The sequence below is a fragment of the Falco peregrinus genome, chromosome 5, assembly GCF_023634155.1.
Source record: "Falco peregrinus isolate bFalPer1 chromosome 5, bFalPer1.pri, whole genome shotgun sequence".
In the NCBI taxonomy this organism is placed as follows: Eukaryota; Metazoa; Chordata; class Aves; order Falconiformes; family Falconidae; genus Falco; species Falco peregrinus.
Window position 1 is genome coordinate 101463879 of NC_073725.1, and position 17532 is coordinate 101481410.

The 17532-nt window shown below is 58.1% G+C and overlaps 2 protein-coding genes across 11 annotated transcripts; one reads left to right on the forward strand and one right to left on the reverse strand.

Annotated features, from left to right (window-relative positions):
* Positions 1-1475: 1475 nt before the first annotated feature.
* On the reverse strand, positions 1476-12210 carry CCDC71 (coiled-coil domain containing 71). 10 transcript variants are annotated; one of them, XR_008747182.1, is made up of 5 exons: positions 12104-12210; positions 8763-9508; positions 3889-3946; positions 2985-3093; positions 1476-1520 (listed from the first exon to the last, which is right to left on the reverse strand). XR_008747182.1 is itself a non-coding variant. In XM_055803703.1 (4 exons), the coding sequence occupies exons 2-4, from the start codon at positions 9445-9447 to the stop codon at positions 3063-3065; spliced, it is 774 nt and encodes a 257-aa protein (XP_055659678.1). In that variant the 5' UTR covers positions 9448-9508; positions 12104-12210; the 3' UTR covers positions 1476-3062. The 10 variants fall into 10 exon arrangements, 2 of the variants coding, with proteins under 2 accessions (XP_055659678.1, XP_055659676.1); XR_008747181.1 differs by having other exon boundaries at positions 1476-2264; XR_008747180.1 differs by having other exon boundaries at positions 3532-9508; positions 12104-12208.
* Positions 12211-12309: 99 nt separating this feature from the next.
* LOC106112776 (uncharacterized) lies at positions 12310-17175 on the forward strand. The gene is made up of 5 exons (XM_055803704.1): positions 12310-12634; positions 13174-13559; positions 14142-14302; positions 14708-14840; positions 16474-17175. The coding sequence occupies exons 1-5, from the start codon at positions 12478-12480 to the stop codon at positions 16666-16668; spliced, it is 1032 nt and encodes a 343-aa protein (XP_055659679.1). The 5' UTR covers positions 12310-12477; the 3' UTR covers positions 16669-17175.
* Positions 17176-17532: the final 357 nt, after the last annotated feature.

The window sequence follows — 17532 nt, forward strand, 5'->3', positions numbered from 1 at the left end:
AAACTCCTGCCCCGAGGGACACCCTGACAGCACAGGCTGGGCTCCTGCACCTCAGTGGGGCAAGGGATGCTGTGGGCAGAGCCCTGCCAGCTCCCTGTGGCCGTGCTCTCCACAGGCACTGGGAAACCTCGAAAAAGGGCAGGGCTGTGCCCAGCGGTGAAGGGTGGTGGCTAGGCACCACCACCTCCTTGGCTAGGAGGACTGGCAGGAGATGAGCTGATAAAGAGCCATTAGCACTGGCCAGCATGTCTGTATCACAGGGAGCTTGCCAAGCAAACCTTATTCTGCTCTGAGGAGATCCAAAGTGGCCTGATAAAGGTGACTGTGACAGGATCCCTGGCCCTGAAAAGCAACGTAAAAGCAGGAAGGAGGGATCCTCAGCGGGATCCGAGGGACAAGTGAGGTGTCCCAGCCCACCCTCCAGGCACCTCCTGGCTCCCCTGAAGGCTGCTCTGACTTCCCACACTCAGCTGCAACCCCCTCAGCTGCCCTATAGCCCAACGCGTAGGGGTGGCCCGTGTCTGTCCGCAGAGATGACATGTCAGGGGCAGCTCCACCGGCCAGAGATCTGCCAGCAGCTCTGCCGCAGTCAGCGTTCAAAGTTGCCGAACATCCCCTGCTCTCTCGGGCACACACGGCCTCAGCTCCACCAGCCCCTTTCAGCAGCCATCAGAGCACTTTCACAGCAGACTGAGCAGCTCAGAGGGACAGCAGTGGGAAGCGGCAGCGCTCACGCCTTTCGGGGAAGCAGAGGAGGGCCCCCCGCCAGCCTCAGCAGAGCCGCCGAGCTCCCGGAGCTGCCTCTCACGCCTGGCCAGCCCGCTTGGACCAACTTCAGTGCACTCAGCGGGTGGCCAAGCCTTCCCTGAACTTCCTTAGCGAGGAGGAAAACCACTTAACCACTTCCCTTCCCAAGGAATGAGTTCTGGCACTGGAGCTGCTGTCTGCCCGGGGCCACAGTCCCACCACAGTTAGTGCCAGGTCAGCACACCGACGGCCCCGTGGCACAAACCAGATCCAGCCCGCAGGCAGGAGAACAATGGCATTTCTGTTCAATTACCCGGCCACAGGGTCCTGGCTGCAGAGTGGGCACATCCAGAGAGAAGTCATAAGGTGGGCAGCCAAGCAGGAGCTGGCAGACCACCTGCCAGCACAGCACTGACCCGGCATGTTTCTAGGAACTAACCTGGAATGTGGATTTTTGCCAGTTTACACCAGCACAGCACCAGTGGCACTCTTCTGGAGCATTTCACATCCCAAGCCAGACATTCCTTAATGGGCCTTAGGTAACTTCAAACCTCATTGGGTTTTCCTCACTAGGAAGGCGGTGGTGGTCTCCAGCTGAGCATGCCCCACGCAGCAGCTGGGCACATGGGAGACACCATTCCGCTGAGCTCACACGGTGCCGGTGCCAGGAGCAGGAGCCCAGGGAGGAGCAGTCTGGCGGGGCCCAAAGAAAAGCTGGACACATTGGGTGGTTCTGAGCACCATTTTACTGAAGGGCTGGACACCTGCTAGGACTTCATAACAAAAAGTTCACTTCATTTAAGAAAAAAAAGACAGTCTGGTTTTTATCCCCTTCCCTATGAAGACTGGAATAATACTAATGCTGTCTTTTCACTAAACAATGCCATTCCAAAATATACAACACTGAGTGTGGAGCAGCCCAGCCTCATATTCAACATTAAATATTAATATAACTTCAGAAACATTCTACACAAACAAATGAAACAGTAAAAAGTTCACTCAAGAACAAGATGGTCAGTTGTTGTAAATTCACCATACAAAAGTTTGTTACTCGCCCTCCCGCGGGCTGCAGTCGCTGCTCCCCAGCTGTCGCTCCGCATCCCCAAACACCAGGGGATGCCCACGGCTGAACCGGCAGCACCGGTCCCAGTTGGAGCAGGTCAGTCACGCTGCAGCGTGGAGACGGGCTCTCCTAGAGACGATGGTTGGCAGAGGTCGGTCAGTGCCCACCCAGAACCCCCCCCCCGTCGCTCAGAGTGCCCGCTGTGCCTCTGCTCGGGAAATGCTGCTCCTCAGGAGTTCTGCACCAGGAGGCAGGAAGAGCACACGGCCGTGCCTTCCCCACCACAAATGCAGACACTGACACTCGTCGTGTCCCGTCCCAGGCCTGGGCAGTGTGGCGGAGCAGGGGCAGGAGGGGAGGTATTTCTGGGGGCAGCTTTGCAGCACCTTCTCTTTTACAACAGCACTGTGTGCCTGACTGTCTGTGGGAATCACCAGACTCTCACAGAGGCTGCCTGTAGCAACAGGAACAGAAAGGGCTAATTAAGACAACAAGGAGAGAGTCCCAGATGATAATAAGGCCTTTAAGGGACTCCCTGGGGCAAAGCCTCAGTCCCACAGGGGAAGGTATTTCAGATGCTCACATAGGAAGTGCTACCTGCCCTGCGAGGGCATCCAGGGGTACAACTTGGCATGCATGGGGGGGCTCTGCAAGCCAGGGAGCAGCTGACCTTCCCCATGGCCACCCAAACAAGGCCGGTTTGTGCAACTGATGAAGGATGGAGGGTTAGGGTTAGGAGGGGCACCCGCTCTAACAGGGCATCCCTCACCTGTGCCCCAGAGCCTGCCGCACCAGTGCCTGTGTAGTGCTGCCAGACAGGGCAGGACAGGCTCCGTCAGCTGGGCGGGAACAGAGTGGAGGCAGTGCTATGGCCCAGGGGACAGAGTGGAGGCAGTGCTGTGGCCCAGGGGACAGAGTGGAGGCAGTGCTATGGTATGCCACAGACCCGGCTCCTCTGTTTGTAGATCTCCTGCAGCAGAAGCAGAAGCTGGCTGGCCAGGCACTGCTGGCGTCTTTGGTTTCCCCAAATCCCAGCTTCTCGCTTCATCAGCAGACCTCCTCAGCCTTCCTAAGCAAACTCAGCACCACGGCTTTGGAGGCAGCAGCTGGCCAAGCTGCGAGTGCTAGCGGTGTCACACCTACAGACACAGTTCACTCAACACTCGGGGCTGACCTCGTGATGAGGGCTGGCTCTCCTGCCTTCTGGGACAAGATCTCTGCTCCACCAGCCAGCGAGGCACCTGGCACCTTCCTAACAGCACCCAGCTCCCAGCAGGAACAGGCTGTGAGAAGAAGGAAACCCAGGTGTGGTGCTCTTTAGTACAAAGGCCTACCACAAGGCCTGGAGCAAGCTGCCCTGCTGCCCTCTCCACGGCTGGTGCTAGCCCACCCAGCTCACAAAGCCAAGGGCTGCAGCACCATCAAGAAGGTGCGAGGTGCCCCGGAACAGCTGTCCTCTCCTCAAGCCACCTTGGTTCCTGGAAAGCTGTCCCTACCTGACCACAGGAGCAAACGGGCCAGTGCCATTTTGAAGACTGAAACAAAACCTGTCACTCCCACACAAACCAACAAACCCGCTTGAGTGGCATGTGCTCCACAGAGCCCAGCACCAACCTTGCCAACCATGACTGGAACAAGGATCCTCCCACCTAAACCTGCCCTCCTGCCCAGGAAACTGCCCAGCTCGTGTCACACCGTCCAGCTGCAGCTGAGAGACAAACCTGCTCTCTGTCCCACGTGTCCCTTGTGCCGTGGCCAAAGGCCCAGCTCCCAGGCAGGACAGGGAACTTGGACCCAAGGGGGAAGAACAGCTGGAGTGGCTGCACTCACACACACATGCTGGCAAGGTCTGGCTGCAAACACAGCACAAGTCACAACTGAAAGAGCTCAAATTCTGTGCTCAAGCCCAAAACCCAAAGCCCCCCAGCCCCTCCTGCCACAGCTGGAGCCAGGGGACTTCCACCAGCTCCACCACTGGAGAAATGCTGCTGGTGTATGAGGAAGGGCTGGAGGACGCACAGTGCAACAGGGGCAGCTGCAGAGCAGGGCTGCAGAGCCGCATGTGCTGCATCACCTACCTGTGCTGCTCTGCTCCTGACTTCCCTGCGATGCTCTTAGCTGGTGACTCGCTGAACTCTGTGTGAGGAAACACCAGGCAATGAGGGGTCTCAGCCCACTGCCCCCCAGCGCTGTGAGCTTGAGTGCAGCAGGCAGGTGGGTGATGCCCTGGTCTGAGAAGAATCCAGCCAGCTGAGTGGTCACAATGCTGCAGGGAGCGCACCTCCTCCTCACACTGAAATAACCACCAGTGGGCTACAAAACGGGAGTAACAAAATAATCCCTTCTTATTTTGCAGAAAAGTGCTTAAGAAATTCTGTACAAGGATCGCTATGGCAGCTGGCTTTGCGAGGGGATGCAGTTTGGAAGCAGCAGCACCACGCTACACGGTTCATCAGGAAGAGGCCAAGCAGGAACTTCTCCAACTAAAAGTAGTGGCAGATGGTGAAATCTGATCACAGTGGACATGAGCTTCAAAACACTTCCACCAATTAACAATGTGATTTCAACTGGTATCTGATGTCACCTTCCCCTTCAGCTGCCTGCCGGACAAGCTGCTCTCCCCATGGACCTCACTGACGGACATCTGAAGCACACAGGAAGCTCAAAGACCTTGTCTGGTGGAGGCAAAGCATAAACTCTTGCTTCTTGGCAGCTGAATAAAAGGAGAAATTATTTCCATAAAATCAGTTGGAAGAACAGCCCTTTGACCACTGGCTGAAAAATTTTGAGAAGCGACAGTGGCAGAGATCCATGCAGTAAAAGCATTCCTAAGAGAGTCTCCAAAGCGCTCAGCTGTCACGGTGCCCAGGAACAGCATAGGCCAGGTTAGGCACTTGGATGAATTCAAAGTGACTAATACAGAAACAGGTCTGAACAACCTGCATACAGCACGCTCAACAGAGACCGCAGCACTCCAGGCAACGCATTTCTGTGTGCCCTGCCAGTTACTGCTGTACAGATCCTTGGGAGGCAAGTATTACTCTGCTGTCACAGGATAACATGGGGTGGAAGCAACATCTAGAGGGAGATCTCTGGTTACATTAGGTCTTAGGCAGGTCTGGTTTGATCAAGCCCTTCATCTTCCCCAAACACCAGACAGCAGCGTCCACAGCACAGCCCTTTCTATAGCCTCCTGCCCATGAGTGTCAAAAGCCCAGGACACCAGGAGCACCTGCACCCGGCGACGAGGTGAACGATGGTGGAGAAAACCACCACCAGGCTGCAGGCACCCTGTCTGCCAGCACTGGATGACAGGCAGCAGTTGCCGACATTGACATCAGGGGCTGTAAAGCCCCTCTGTGAATAACAAGCTGCAATCCTTCCAGCCAAGTTCCCAAATCACCTGGGAGGGAGAAGTGGAGAAATCAGGAGGGCAGAGAATTGAGCGCCAGCACTGTCCAGTAGCTCAGGGGCCCTGTGGTCTGTTAGAGGCGTGCAGAAGAGCTGACAGGAACTGGACTGAGGACAGGCAAGCCCTTGAGCACAGAGTTACAGGGTGCTCACTTCCCTGGCAAGAGCCTCAGTGACACAGAAGCGTTTCTAACGCTTGTCTCTCCCTGTGGAGCAGAAAACCTTTAGCTGGTGGCCTGGGAAGGACACTGGGCGAGCCGTTGCCAGCAAGCCTTCGCAGAACTCCGCTCGGTGCTGGGAAAGGCATGGTAGTGCTAAGGCAGTATGTTTTGCTGGACACACTAAGCGACAGTACAAGCCAAGTCCTTGACTGGCAAAGACCCAAGCCGTGAAAGACATGAGGTGACAGAGTGGGAAGGCAGGCAGCCGTGCAGCTGGGGGAAGAAACACAAGAGGAGAGATGTGGCCTGGTAAGCTGGCCTCAGGTGCTCAGCTTCCCACTCAGGCTGGAGGAAAAGCAACCTCAACCCAAACTCAGCCTTGTTGATCACAGAATCACAGAATCATTTAGGTTGGAAAAGACCTTGATGCACAGGTTGTTTTCCCACCAGAGGCCTGGCGCTCAGCTGGGATGTCTGCGCCACTCGAGGCGGTTGCAGAGACAGGTCTTGGTGCCCTTATAAGGGGCTGGGAACAAGGGAAGCTGCTGTCAGACAGCAATAGCGCAGGCAGGAGTTCAGAGCCCTCCTCAGGAAACAGCCAAAAAGAGAAACTCCAGTGCAAGACTGCAAGACCTGGCATTTGAGAGCGTGGGAATGAGAAAGGTCTGAAGGAGCGGGAACAAAAGGGACAAAGCAATTTTTGGCCAGTTAACAGTGATGGAGGATCCCTGTTCATCCAGCATCACGTCAGGACAGGGAACTCTGTGCCAGGGCATTTTAAAACACAGAAGCAGAAGAAAATATTTCCTCCTCTGCAGCCAACGAGCGGCATTCACAGGTCAGTCTCAAACACTGCAAGTTATGATCACCAACAGCAACTCAGATACGCACAGTAAAACCACACAGAACCTGAGTGCGTGATTCAGAGCCTGCAATCACCCAGCAAGGGAAACCTCCGCCTTGCTCTACCTGGATGAAGGGGGAGAATCCCTCTTGTGCCATGGGACACCCCATTCCCTGCTCTCTCACTTCCTCATGAACCTCCTCTCTCCTCTCTGTGCCATGGTTTTCCTCTCCAAGCTGGGGATCAGATGCTGACCCCTTTTACAAAGCACTGAAATCCAGCCAGGTGCTAGGGAGGGGCTGAAACAGGGGAGTTGTGGCTTCCCAGGGGAGCTCATCCCTTCAGCCAATGTCCACAGAGATTACTAGGTCAGGCAACTGGTATTCTGAGCTGGTGAGAGAATGAGTAGATTACTGGCCCACTGCTGCAGAGATCTGAACATACAGCGGTGTAGAGCTGACATTGCTTCCTCTCCTCGAGCCACCAGGTCCTGCTTTTGCATTATCCCAACACAGATCATCTCATCAGAGACAGTCCCTGCCAGATGACAGCGGCAGCACCTACCGCTCCAACACAGTGTTTCTCCTGGAGCTCGCAGATCCCTCCTCGTGAAGCGCAGACCCGAGCTCCGCCAGCACACGGTCTGTGTTCACATCTGACAGCATGCCCCCAGCCAGCAAGGCTAACGCAGCCATCTGCACTGGTTCTGCAGTGCCTCCTGGGGACGGGCAGAGCCTGCACTCCGGGAGCTTTCACACCTGCCACACACCTTCTCGCAACATCCCAGAACAGCACAGCAAAGCTGTCACCTGTCACAACGTGGTGCCAACCTCCCCTCCTACTGCTTCACCCCCAGAAATTGACAGAAAGAACCTCTCTATGTTTCAGTGCTGGCAAATATCCTCTCAACTCTTCCGCTTTTCAGCTTTAATTCAGGCTCAAATATCCTGCTGAGCTCTGGGACAGCAGGATGTATCTAATACATTCAAACACAGCCCGCGTCTTCTCTACTGGCACCTAGGACCTGCTCCTGAAACATCCTGAAACAACAAAACAGTTACACAGTGGGCAGGACACTTTGGACACTTTACGCAATTCCTGCTAACAGCTCCAGCCCTTCAGCTCTAATGGTCACAGTTCACGTTCTGCATTGTTGCAGTGGAGCAACACCGGGTGCTGAAGAGGAATCACTCTTTGGAGGCAAACCTCTACCACGAGTTTAGAGCTTGTGCTACCAACAAACAGAGGAGGCACCTAGAGACGTCAGGTGGACTTGCAGGCAACAACCCCATAACACTCCTCCACTCCCACGCCGAGGTAATATGATTGAAACAATAGTCAACTATCAGCTGGTAATTCTCCAAATTGCTTGGCATTTCTGGAGACAAACAAGCGACTATAACTCCGCCTGCCTGTGAACTTCTCAAGAGAGCCCAGAACAGACTGTCACAACACTGAATCACAAAGAAATCCTGGCACCGTGCCACAAAAGAGTGGCTGAAGGGGAGGGGGAACAAAAGCTATCAAACCCAATCCCAGATGGATGGAGGAAGTGCATCTTCCCACAGTTCCTGGGCCATATGCACACATATGGATATATAGATATATAGGTAATAAAGTTATAAAATTTGCTCAAAATAAAACCAGTACATGTACAGCTTGAAAAAGAGCAGTATCACAGTGCATCAATGTCGTGAGAAAGTCCCATGTTCTCTCCCTGCATGACAGCGCAGCCTGCCACGTTCAGAAGAGCACCTGTGGGAAGCGAGCTCTCCAACCTGCTTGGCTCGCCGCAGGTGAGAGTCACCGTCCCGCATTCCTGAACAGGTTTTCGTATTTCTGCAGTCAGTTCTGCATAGCAGTGGTAGGCAGGCAGAAACAGCATGAGTGCAGGCTGCTCTGTCTGCAGGTTAGTCGACACATCATCACCAGGCAGCAGAGATCCAGAGTCACTCTCAAGCTCCTCCACACTCTGGTGCCGGGCTCGTATTTACTTACTTACAAAAAAAGTGACAAAGTGAAGAAACTCAGGGGATGCTATGAGAGTGGGACAAGGGCTGAATTCGGATTACAGGGGACAGATTGACCCTAAGAATCTTCTGTGCTCTCCTCCTCACTTCATCATCAGAGGAAGAGTTGCCCACCTTGATGGCCCGGAATTTCAGCAGGCTTAAAGTGCTTGGAGCCCGCTGTGATTTATTTCGGATAGGAATGGTATTTGCTTTCTTCCTCTGTGGTGCTTCTCTTGCCTCTGCAGCTCTTCTTTTCTTCTGCCCAACACTCTCTCGGTGAGTGCTGCTGTCTTTCCAATCTATTTTCCCCACCAAAGCTTCCTTACCTCTGATTTTCAGGGTCTTGGACTGCGATGCTGTGGTGCAGCCCTGGGACAAGCTGCCCGTGACCCTCCCATTGAGAACTCCCGAGGCTTTGCAAGCATTGCTCTCCTGTAGCACTCCACCCTTTGGCCCCTTCAGAAGCTTTAAAGCGAGGGTGGAAGAATCTGGTGCTTTCTTTATCAAACGCTTGTACCCCTTACCTTCTGTTATTTTAGTGGTCTTGCCTGAAGAAAATCGCCTCAGTGGACCCGAAGCCTTGAGGAGTTTAAGGTCCGAGGGCAAGATTCCAAGATGCCCTTGTGTGTACTTGGACTCCAAACAGGACGCGGCAGTTTTCAGCGGCACCAGAGCTTCCAGAACCACTGACAGTCTCATGGCTGGATACACATCAGGATACATGCTTGTAGGGAAGCCCACTGCTGCAGCCTTGGACGTGCCAGATCTTGTCTGCTTCAAGGAGCTCAGAAGGAGGTTTGTGGAATTCCCTTTAGAGATGGGCTGAGCAGAGACTTTCAAAGTGTTCACTGAAACACTGCTCAGCGAAGCAGACACTTCTGCCACAGCTGCGGCATTTCTGGCTGGACCCTTAGCAGAGTCGCTGGCCTTGGCACAGTTGTGAGGAGTGCTCTCTTTTGTGTGGCTTGGTATGTCTGCTGTGCACGAGCTGTACCCATACACATCCTTACTCCTCAGAATTGTGGGCTGGTAGCCCTCCTCCTTCAGGCCCTGAATGAAGGCCACCAGCTGAGTCTCTGTGTCTGAAAGGTCCTTGGACATTGGGTTGAAGACTCGGAGGGCTTCCTCCAGCACTTTCTGTCCCGCAGAGGAAATTCTCGACCAGGAATGGACAGCTTTTTCTTCCACATTGTTCACTGCAATATTCATGGCATTAGGCAAGTGGGCACTTCAAAAAGGTCCAAATGACTGTAAAAACAACCCTTGACACCTCAAAAGAAGAGAGAAGACAGTTAGCTTACAGCAACTGAAATCACCTTGCATTTTTAAGCAGGGACCTGAAACCATTGAGCCCAGGCGTGGCTACTCACAAACATCGGGTCAGATTCTGGGCATAACCCAAGTTAGAAGCATAATCAAGAAAATCCCATCACTAAATTTTCTCTGAAGTAAAACTAAAACACCTCTCAGAAATATCCTCAAACCTAAACAAGATTTCAGGCAATTGCATCCAACCCATCCCAAGATGAAGGGCTCCAATGGTTAACTCAGTAAAATCTGCAGCTTGTTTTCAGTCTGAGTTTGACACGCCCCAACTTCAGGTAACCAGATCTCATCTTCCCTTGGTAAAGCAGCCCTTCATTGAACCCTCTCCCCGTGCACACTCTGAGAACAGCACAACTGAGCCATCTCGACACTAAGAAGCCTGAGCACCTCAAATCCATCCCAGCACCATGTTCAATTTTCCAGCTTCCTAACTGATTCTGCCCAAAAATTGATTCTGAGTCCCTGCCAAAACTGCAGCATCCTCCTGAAGACCTGACAGCAGAGCTGGAGGCTATTTCAGTTGTGCTTCATTGAAGCTGAATGCTGTGGCAAAGCAACATCACTCCTTGCTGTTCCCTTGTTTGAACAACGGTCTGCAACTTGCTGTCACAGCAAACTGGTGTTGATCCAAGGGCACTCGCTGCCAAGTGAGGAGGAAGCAGGAAATTCAAGCAGAGCAGCATGAAGGAAACACACATCACCAAGGCCAAGTGTACAGTGGCCTGAGGGACAACACCGGGATCATGCTCAGGACACCACACAGCTGTCTGCCTGGGACAAAAGCACTAATTATTGCTTTAAATGAAAAACAGGCACTGAAGAGCAGTGCAGGCAGAACTTTGTGATGCACCCGGGAGAGCTACGATCCTCTCATGCCAAGCTGGTGGCCTTGCCGGCTCTGCACCTGGATGCTGCACTGAAAAGTTATAAAATCTTTAGCTTCATTGATACCTCTGAAAATAATAAGGAGGACTCAGTGAAAAATCCTTTTCATGGAAATGCAGAAGGTGTTAGAGACACTGTTACAGAGGGCAGTGTGCAGGCAAGAAAGCTCTGACGGAAAAGTTAGCGCCTGAGCAGACACAGCAAGGAACTGCTCATGTCCAGCATTCCTCCCACAACTTTGGTTTCACCACAACCTCAGAGCCCAGGAGTGCCAGCCCCAGAGCAGCACCTGTACCGCCGCCAACTGCACAAGCAGGGAAGAAACACAAGTCAAAAGCAGCCACAGAAGGGGGAAGCACAGGTCAGCAGGGGGGTAAAAGCCTCCACATGACAGACTAATCTCAGTCAAGTGTTCTGCAGACGTCACAGCAGAAGAGGGATTTGGAGGAGGATAATGCAGTTCTGTGACAGGCGGGGGATCTCCCACGGAGGAGGGGAGGCAGGCAGGGAAGTGCTCTGACAGAGCTGCGGCCAGCATCATTGGCCAGTGGTGAGATTTGTCACCTCCACAGTGAACAAGCAAATGGTAGCAGACGCAGCGAAGCAAGTACGGATGTAAAACTTAATCCTGATCTGGTAGAGAGAGAGAGAAACCAACAGAGAAGCACGAATAACACCGCGCACTCCACAGGATGCAAAATGGATCGTCTTCAGGCTGCAGCATGCCCAGGAAGAGCTGGGACACCTTTGGGGGTATTCTGATGTTGAATGAAGAGGTTGTGACATCTCATCGGGGACAGGACATCTCAGCATCGATCCACTTGATCTCGTTTTGTGCAGTGCAAGTTGCAGAGGGGTGAAGGCCGGCCCCAGGCAGGCACACCCCAAGTCTGTCGACCCCACAGCAGGTTCCCTCACTTGGCACACTACCGGGGGACGCACCCTGGCTAAAGTGCCACAGGGACCCCAGACCCTCAGCGCTGCCGGCATGTAGGCAGGCACCGCGCGGCAGGACCCCCCCCGCCAGGCCCGAGCGATGCCAGCGCAGGCCGGGGCCCGGCCGCTCGAGGGAAGGGCTCCGCTGCGCGTCCCCGGGAGCTCCGAGGGCCAAGCCGGCCGCTGGCAGGGCCCGGGCGCCGGGCCGGGGCAGCCCGCGGGGCCAGGGGCTGGCTTGGGGACCCACGGGGGGCGCGGCGGGGGGCCGCCACCCCCCGGGCTCGGCCTCCCCTCCTGGCCCACCCCTCGGTGGCGTGGATGCCCATTCCCCAGCGGCCCCGTCCCTCGCTGCCCCCGCACGCCCCGCCCCGCCCCGGGCTCGGCCCGGCCCGGTAAGGAGGGGCCGCCGGGAGCGCTGGCCGGGCGCCCTGGGCCCGCCGGCCGGGCGGGCCCCGGGGCGGGGAGCGCGGCCCGAGGCCGGTGCCCTCCCAGCGGGGCTGCGGGGAGGTGACTGATGCAGACAGCGGGTGCGGGCCCCCCCGGCTCGGCCCGCGCCGGTCCCAGGCCTTAAGGGGGGGGCGGGGGCCGGGGCGGGGGCCGGGGCGGGGCCCCCAGCGCCGCGGCTCCGCCTCCAGCGCCCGGGGGCCGCCGAGCCGGGCGGCTCGGCAGCGCCCTCACCCGGGAGCGCGGGGCCCGGACACAGCCGGCCCCAACCTACCGGCCGCCGCCAGACCCGCGCCCGCCGTTGCCCTACGACCGCCGCTCCAACATGGCCGCCCGGGGAGCGCAGGACGCACCGCCCACTTCCGCTTCCGACCCCCTTCCGCGGGCCGCGGCCACGCCCTCAGCGGCGGCACGGGCTCGGTCACGCCCCCTCCCGGTGCGCCCGGGCCGCGCCCCCGCCGCGCCGCCTCCGCCCCGCCTCCGCCCCGCCGCGCTCGAGGCATCGGCGGTAGGGGCGCCGGTGGCGCGCGTTGTCCCGTGGCGCAGCCCCGGGCCGGCAGGGGGCGCCGGCCGGCGGAAGCGGCGCCGTTTCCAGGTAACGGCCGCGCGGCCGGGGCCGGTTCCGGTGGCGGGGCCGGTTCCGGGGCGATGAACGACGGGGCCGGGCGGCGACGGCGGCGGCTGGTGCTGCACGTGGACCTGAACAATACGGTGGTGGCGGCAGACGCGGTGTCGGGGCAGGGCCCGCGGGCGGCGCTCAACAGCTTCCTCAGCACCGTCACCTGGGGCCGCGCCGGAGCCGCCGGTGAGCGCCGGGGCCGGGGATGCCGGGACCTTGGGGAGCCGGGATCGGGGGGCGCAGGGGTCTGGGGTACCGGAGATGCCGGGGGCTGGGACGGCTGGGACTCGGGGGGCCGGGGCCGGGGGAGGAGGTGGGGATGCCGGCGCCTGGGGGTGCCAGGGTCTGGGGGGCTGGGACTGGCGCGGGGGGAGCCAGAGCCGGGATTGCCGGGGGTGCCGGGGGCTGGGGGGACTGGGATGGCGGACTCTGGGGGGACTGGGGCCAGGGATGCCGGGGGCTGGGGGGACTGGGATGGCGGACTCTGGGGGGACTGGGGCCAGGGATGCCAGGGGCTGGGGTGCCTGGGGCCAGGGATGCCGGGGGCTGGGGCTGGGGGGGACCGGGGATGCCGGGGGTCGGGGGGGGACTGGTGTTGGAGGAGCTGGGGCTGGGGGAGCCAGGGCCTGGGAGGGGTGGGGGTGCCAGGGCCTGGGAGGGGTGGGGGTGCCAGGTCCAGGGGGTCCGGGCAGGCGGCGGTAGCTGAGCACCCTCCTCTCTTGTAGGCGAGTGGCAGTGGGCAAGTGACCGCCCCTCCCTGGGTCCCCCCTGCCCCGGTGCCCTCAGCTACTACCGCTGCCACGGCCGGGACCCCGCCTTCACCGAGACGGACCCGGGCCGGTGCTTCAGCAGCCTGCATGCCCGCCACCTGCGGCTGCTGGAGTGGCCGGGCCAGCCACACGATGTCCTCTCGGTGCAGGGGGAACCGGACCTGCGCTACCACCTGATCCTGCCTGCCTTCTTCCGCCTCCTGGACACCCTGCACCGGGAGGGGAGGGCGTTCTCTGTCATCTTCAGGACCTTCGGCACAGACCTGCCCCGTGCCCTCCGGGCCGTCAGCTGCGCCCTGGCTGGGCAGCACCCCCAGTTCCCCACCCTGCGGGATGTGGCGGTGAGTGGCACCACGGGGGCCTGGCACGGAGCTCCCCACGCTGGGCTGCTCCTGAGCCGCTTAGCCGGCCTGCTAAGCCAGCCGGCATCTCGGGATGCAGCTGGTAGCTGCAGGGGAGCACATGTGCATATGGATCCTGCACAGGAAAGGTCTCCTCCTGGGATATCCTGGGTTGGACAGAGCATCCCGTTGCCCAGAGAGGGGCTGCTGCAGCAGAATGGGGCTCCTGCAGCAGAACAGGGCTCCCTGGCTCAGAGCCGATTGCAGCTGTGCTGCCCCCAGCAACGCACTGGGTCAGAATGCTGCGAATGAGCTCCAGAAGCTGCTTCATTGGTGCCTTGGAGCGTTGATGGGGAATAGAGATAGAAAGAGGGGCAGTGTGCAGCTAGGAGGTCACTCCTGTCCATCCCTGGGAAAGAGTTGATTTTTGGCTGGGGGGGGTTCCACACCTCCTCTTATCATCTCCCCAGTGCCATCCTCCCACGCTGCAGTGGTGGGGAGTCTCTACCCTGCTGCTTCGTGCAGCACAAAACAACTTGTCCACTTTGGAAACCTTTGCTCTCCTGCTCTCTGGTCCTGCAGCTCCCTGTGGACCTCACCCCTGGCCGGATTCGCTGCAGCAAGCGAGAGGTGGTGCTAACAAGGGGAGCAGAGCGGCTGGCCACCCGGGAAGATGGAAGAAAGCTTTATGATTACTTCAGCTCCTTTCAGGGAATTGGAGGCTTCCAAGACCACTTTGACTGGTGAGAAGGCACTGAGGAAGTGAATTGAGCATTTTCTTCTCTCCTGTAACTCTTGAAGCTTCTCCTGGTTTGGGATAGCTCTTAGTTTTGATGTCTTTATGTTCTTGGGGCCCCTGTCACTTACATGTTCCCCACTTTGCCAGTGCACAGCCTGATGGGGCTTTTCTCAGGTCCCCATCCCCTGGTGTACCTTCTGCTTTTCTGAAAACACCCCCTGATTTGTCACCTTGCTGCAAAATGCCTCTTTCCCAGGAGGCAGCAGCAGGCAGAGGGACAGGATGGTCTCCGTTCTGCTTTCCTGACTCAGAGGTTGCCCTGAGCCCGCAGTGCAGCCTGGCCTGCTTTAGCCAAGACCTGTCGCCCTCTCCCTCCCCTGACTGCTCCTTGTCCTGCTTGCTGTTTCAGGTGGGCCAGGAATCAGTTTTCTTCCCAGGGTGGGAAGCCCCTGTGGATTGACCCTCACGATCCCAGTGTTCACCACATATTCATCGATGACAACATCCGGCTGGACGATGCAGACACCATTGTTCATCCACAGGTAGGCGGCTGAAGGTCCCTCCGGTGCCAGCTGCCTGCAGTAGGGGGTGTCCCCGGTGAAGTCAGGCACATTTTGCCCCCTCTGCATGAGCATGAGTTTGCAAAGGGGGGTCGAGGCATAGCCCCGGCGTCGCTGCAGCCCACGCCACCAGCGTTAGTGGCAGCAATGCACAGGGCTGCCCACAGGGAGGGTGAGATTGGCCATCAGCAGAGAACAGCAGGTGCTGGCTGCCTGTGCTCACTGCCGAGCACCTCTGCTCCGCCGGGGTGAGTCAGCCCCGCTCCCGGCAGCAGCAGCAGTCGTGGCAGGCCAGTCAGCCTCAGCACGCAGCTGCAGCTCATCTGTGGCACCGAACTGAAAGGGCAGTGTTTGTGGCAGAGCATGCTTGGAAAAGGAACATTTATGCAGACAGAAACGCGCCTGGCAGTTGGACAACTGTCAATGCTCGAACAAGAGCTGCAGATGCACAGGCAAGCCTGAACCCCTGCCTGTTTCCATCCATGTGGCGGGGAGGGGGAAGCATGAGGCAGCCGGTGAATGGTCAGCAGCGTTTGCCAGGCAGCTGGGGAGTGGTGAGGGATGAGATGCCCGTCGGCTATTTCCTTCCATACAAGCTCTCTCAGCTTGTGGATTTGCAGCTGGTGGCAGGAGTTGTTGCTGCCTGGAGCAAACCTGTCAGGAATAGGCTTTGGTCTGTGCTGCGCCCGATTCAGGGATAATTACTGCAGACTGCTCCGCTGAGAACCTGAGGCCCCTGCACACAGCAGCTGCTGCCTGCATGTCTGTAGCAGCCAAAGCGTGGCTCATGCAGCTCCACTTGCTGCCTTTCAGCCTCGGTCTGTTTCCCTTATCAAGGAGTTCCTCCTTGTGTCATTTGTACCCAGCATGGCTGGTCATTTGGGCTGCTCAGCTTGTCTTGGAGCAGCTGTGCAGTCAGCCCCCGGGCTCCCCCCACAAGGATCAGACAGCATCAAGTTATGGTGGCAGCAGATCTCACTGGGGTCTGGGTCGCAGCTGAGTGTCTCGCTGGCAGGACTCATCCCCGCTGCTGGGACTTTGCTGTCCTGCAGTCAGGATCGGTAGGCTGGATGCCAGCTTCCCCTTCTCTTGTGTCACCAGCTCTGCAGGGCTGTCCCCGTGTCAGTGACTGTGAGAGCAGTGCCGGGAGGGAAACAGATTGCCAGGTGGCCTTAGGCAGATCTTACCAGATCCCTGGTAAAGATCAGAAGGTGAAGTCCCTGTTCCCTCCTGTGCAACAAAGGAAGAGCTGTTGGCAGAGGTTTTTTGGGGCTTGGCTGCTCCACAGAGCCATTTTCTTCCAGCTGTGTGGTGCAGCCTGTTCCTTAGGGGAGCCCCAGCCACATTTGTGACAAGCTGGTTTGGAACCAAAAGCACTTTCTGGGAGGGAGGGGAGATCTGGAGAAACTTCACCTTTCACTGCTAGAGATGGGAGCCCTTGCCCTCTCCCACTGCCCCACAGCCAGTGTGTAGGCGCCTGGCTGGGGAGGAGGGCAGGGCAAGGTGCCACAGGGTGTGCGTGCTGCTGCCAGGCTCTGTGCTTGTGCTGGGCACAGCCCTGGCACTGCTGCCCGCAGAGGGTGCGAGTGCTTCGGTGACTGCTCTCTCTCTGCAGGTGTTTTCAGAGCAGGGCAGCAGCAGCCCCAGGTGTGCTCCCACCTCGGAGCTGTACAACGTTTGCCTGGTGCAGACTGACCTGCTGGAGGCCATTGCCGACGAGGACTATTTCCTGCGCTGCGTGAGGAGATGTGAGGAGAACTACGAACGCTACCTGGCCTGTGCAGGGAAGGATACCCTGAGCCAGCAGTAGGATGGACAGTGATGCAACTTCTCAGGGCTGAGGGGCTCTGGACTGGGATACTCCCTGCTTCCTGGTGCAGGCAGGCAAAGTCCCAGGCTGGGCTCCTGCTTCAAGCTGTCCCCTCTCTGGTGTGTGACGTGCCTGCTCGGTCCTGCCAGGAGCCTCCATGCCCAAGCACAAGCATCCAGGGAGCCTGTGTGATGGGATCCCTGGGGGAAATTACTTCCCTTTTCTGGGCGGCACTGGGGAGCTGCCTGCCTGGCTGGGGCCTCTCTGCAGGCAGTGCCGCCCGTGGTGCCTGCTGCCGTGTGAGGGCCACGGCTGCAATGCCAGCAGCCACGCAGTGTTACACTCCCCACTCCCGCACCAGTGACTGGTACAGAGCAGGTGCCGGGGTGAGCGCAGTGTTATCGGTGGCGTGCCCAAGTGCTGCCTGCGCTGTGGTGTTCTCCGCAGCAGAGCTAGCAATGCCATGGCACTCCTGCCTGTTTTTAAAGCAAACCTTTCTAGCTCGTTTCTGGTGTGAGTTTCCTGCCTGTGCTGGTGGGTGGAAGGCGCCTTTCTCAGCATGTTCACTTGCAGGGCTCAGCCAAGTGGGGACAAAGTGACAGAAGAGGGTTTGGGACCCGTGTGCAGCTTCCTGACGCTGCTGAGAGACCCTGGCAAGGTGGTGCTCAGAGGGGGGCCGAGCTCAGGCAGTGGTGGTGGGCAGGGGTCCGCTCCAGGGCAGGACGGTGGCTTCTCTGCTCCGTGACCCGGTGCTGGGGTGGCCCCGCCTGCGTGCGGCCAGGGGCCCGGCTGCTACCGAGGGGTCTCTGCAGCCCCTCATCCTTGGGCGGCTGCTCTCCGGCGAGGTGAACGGGACCGGGGCAC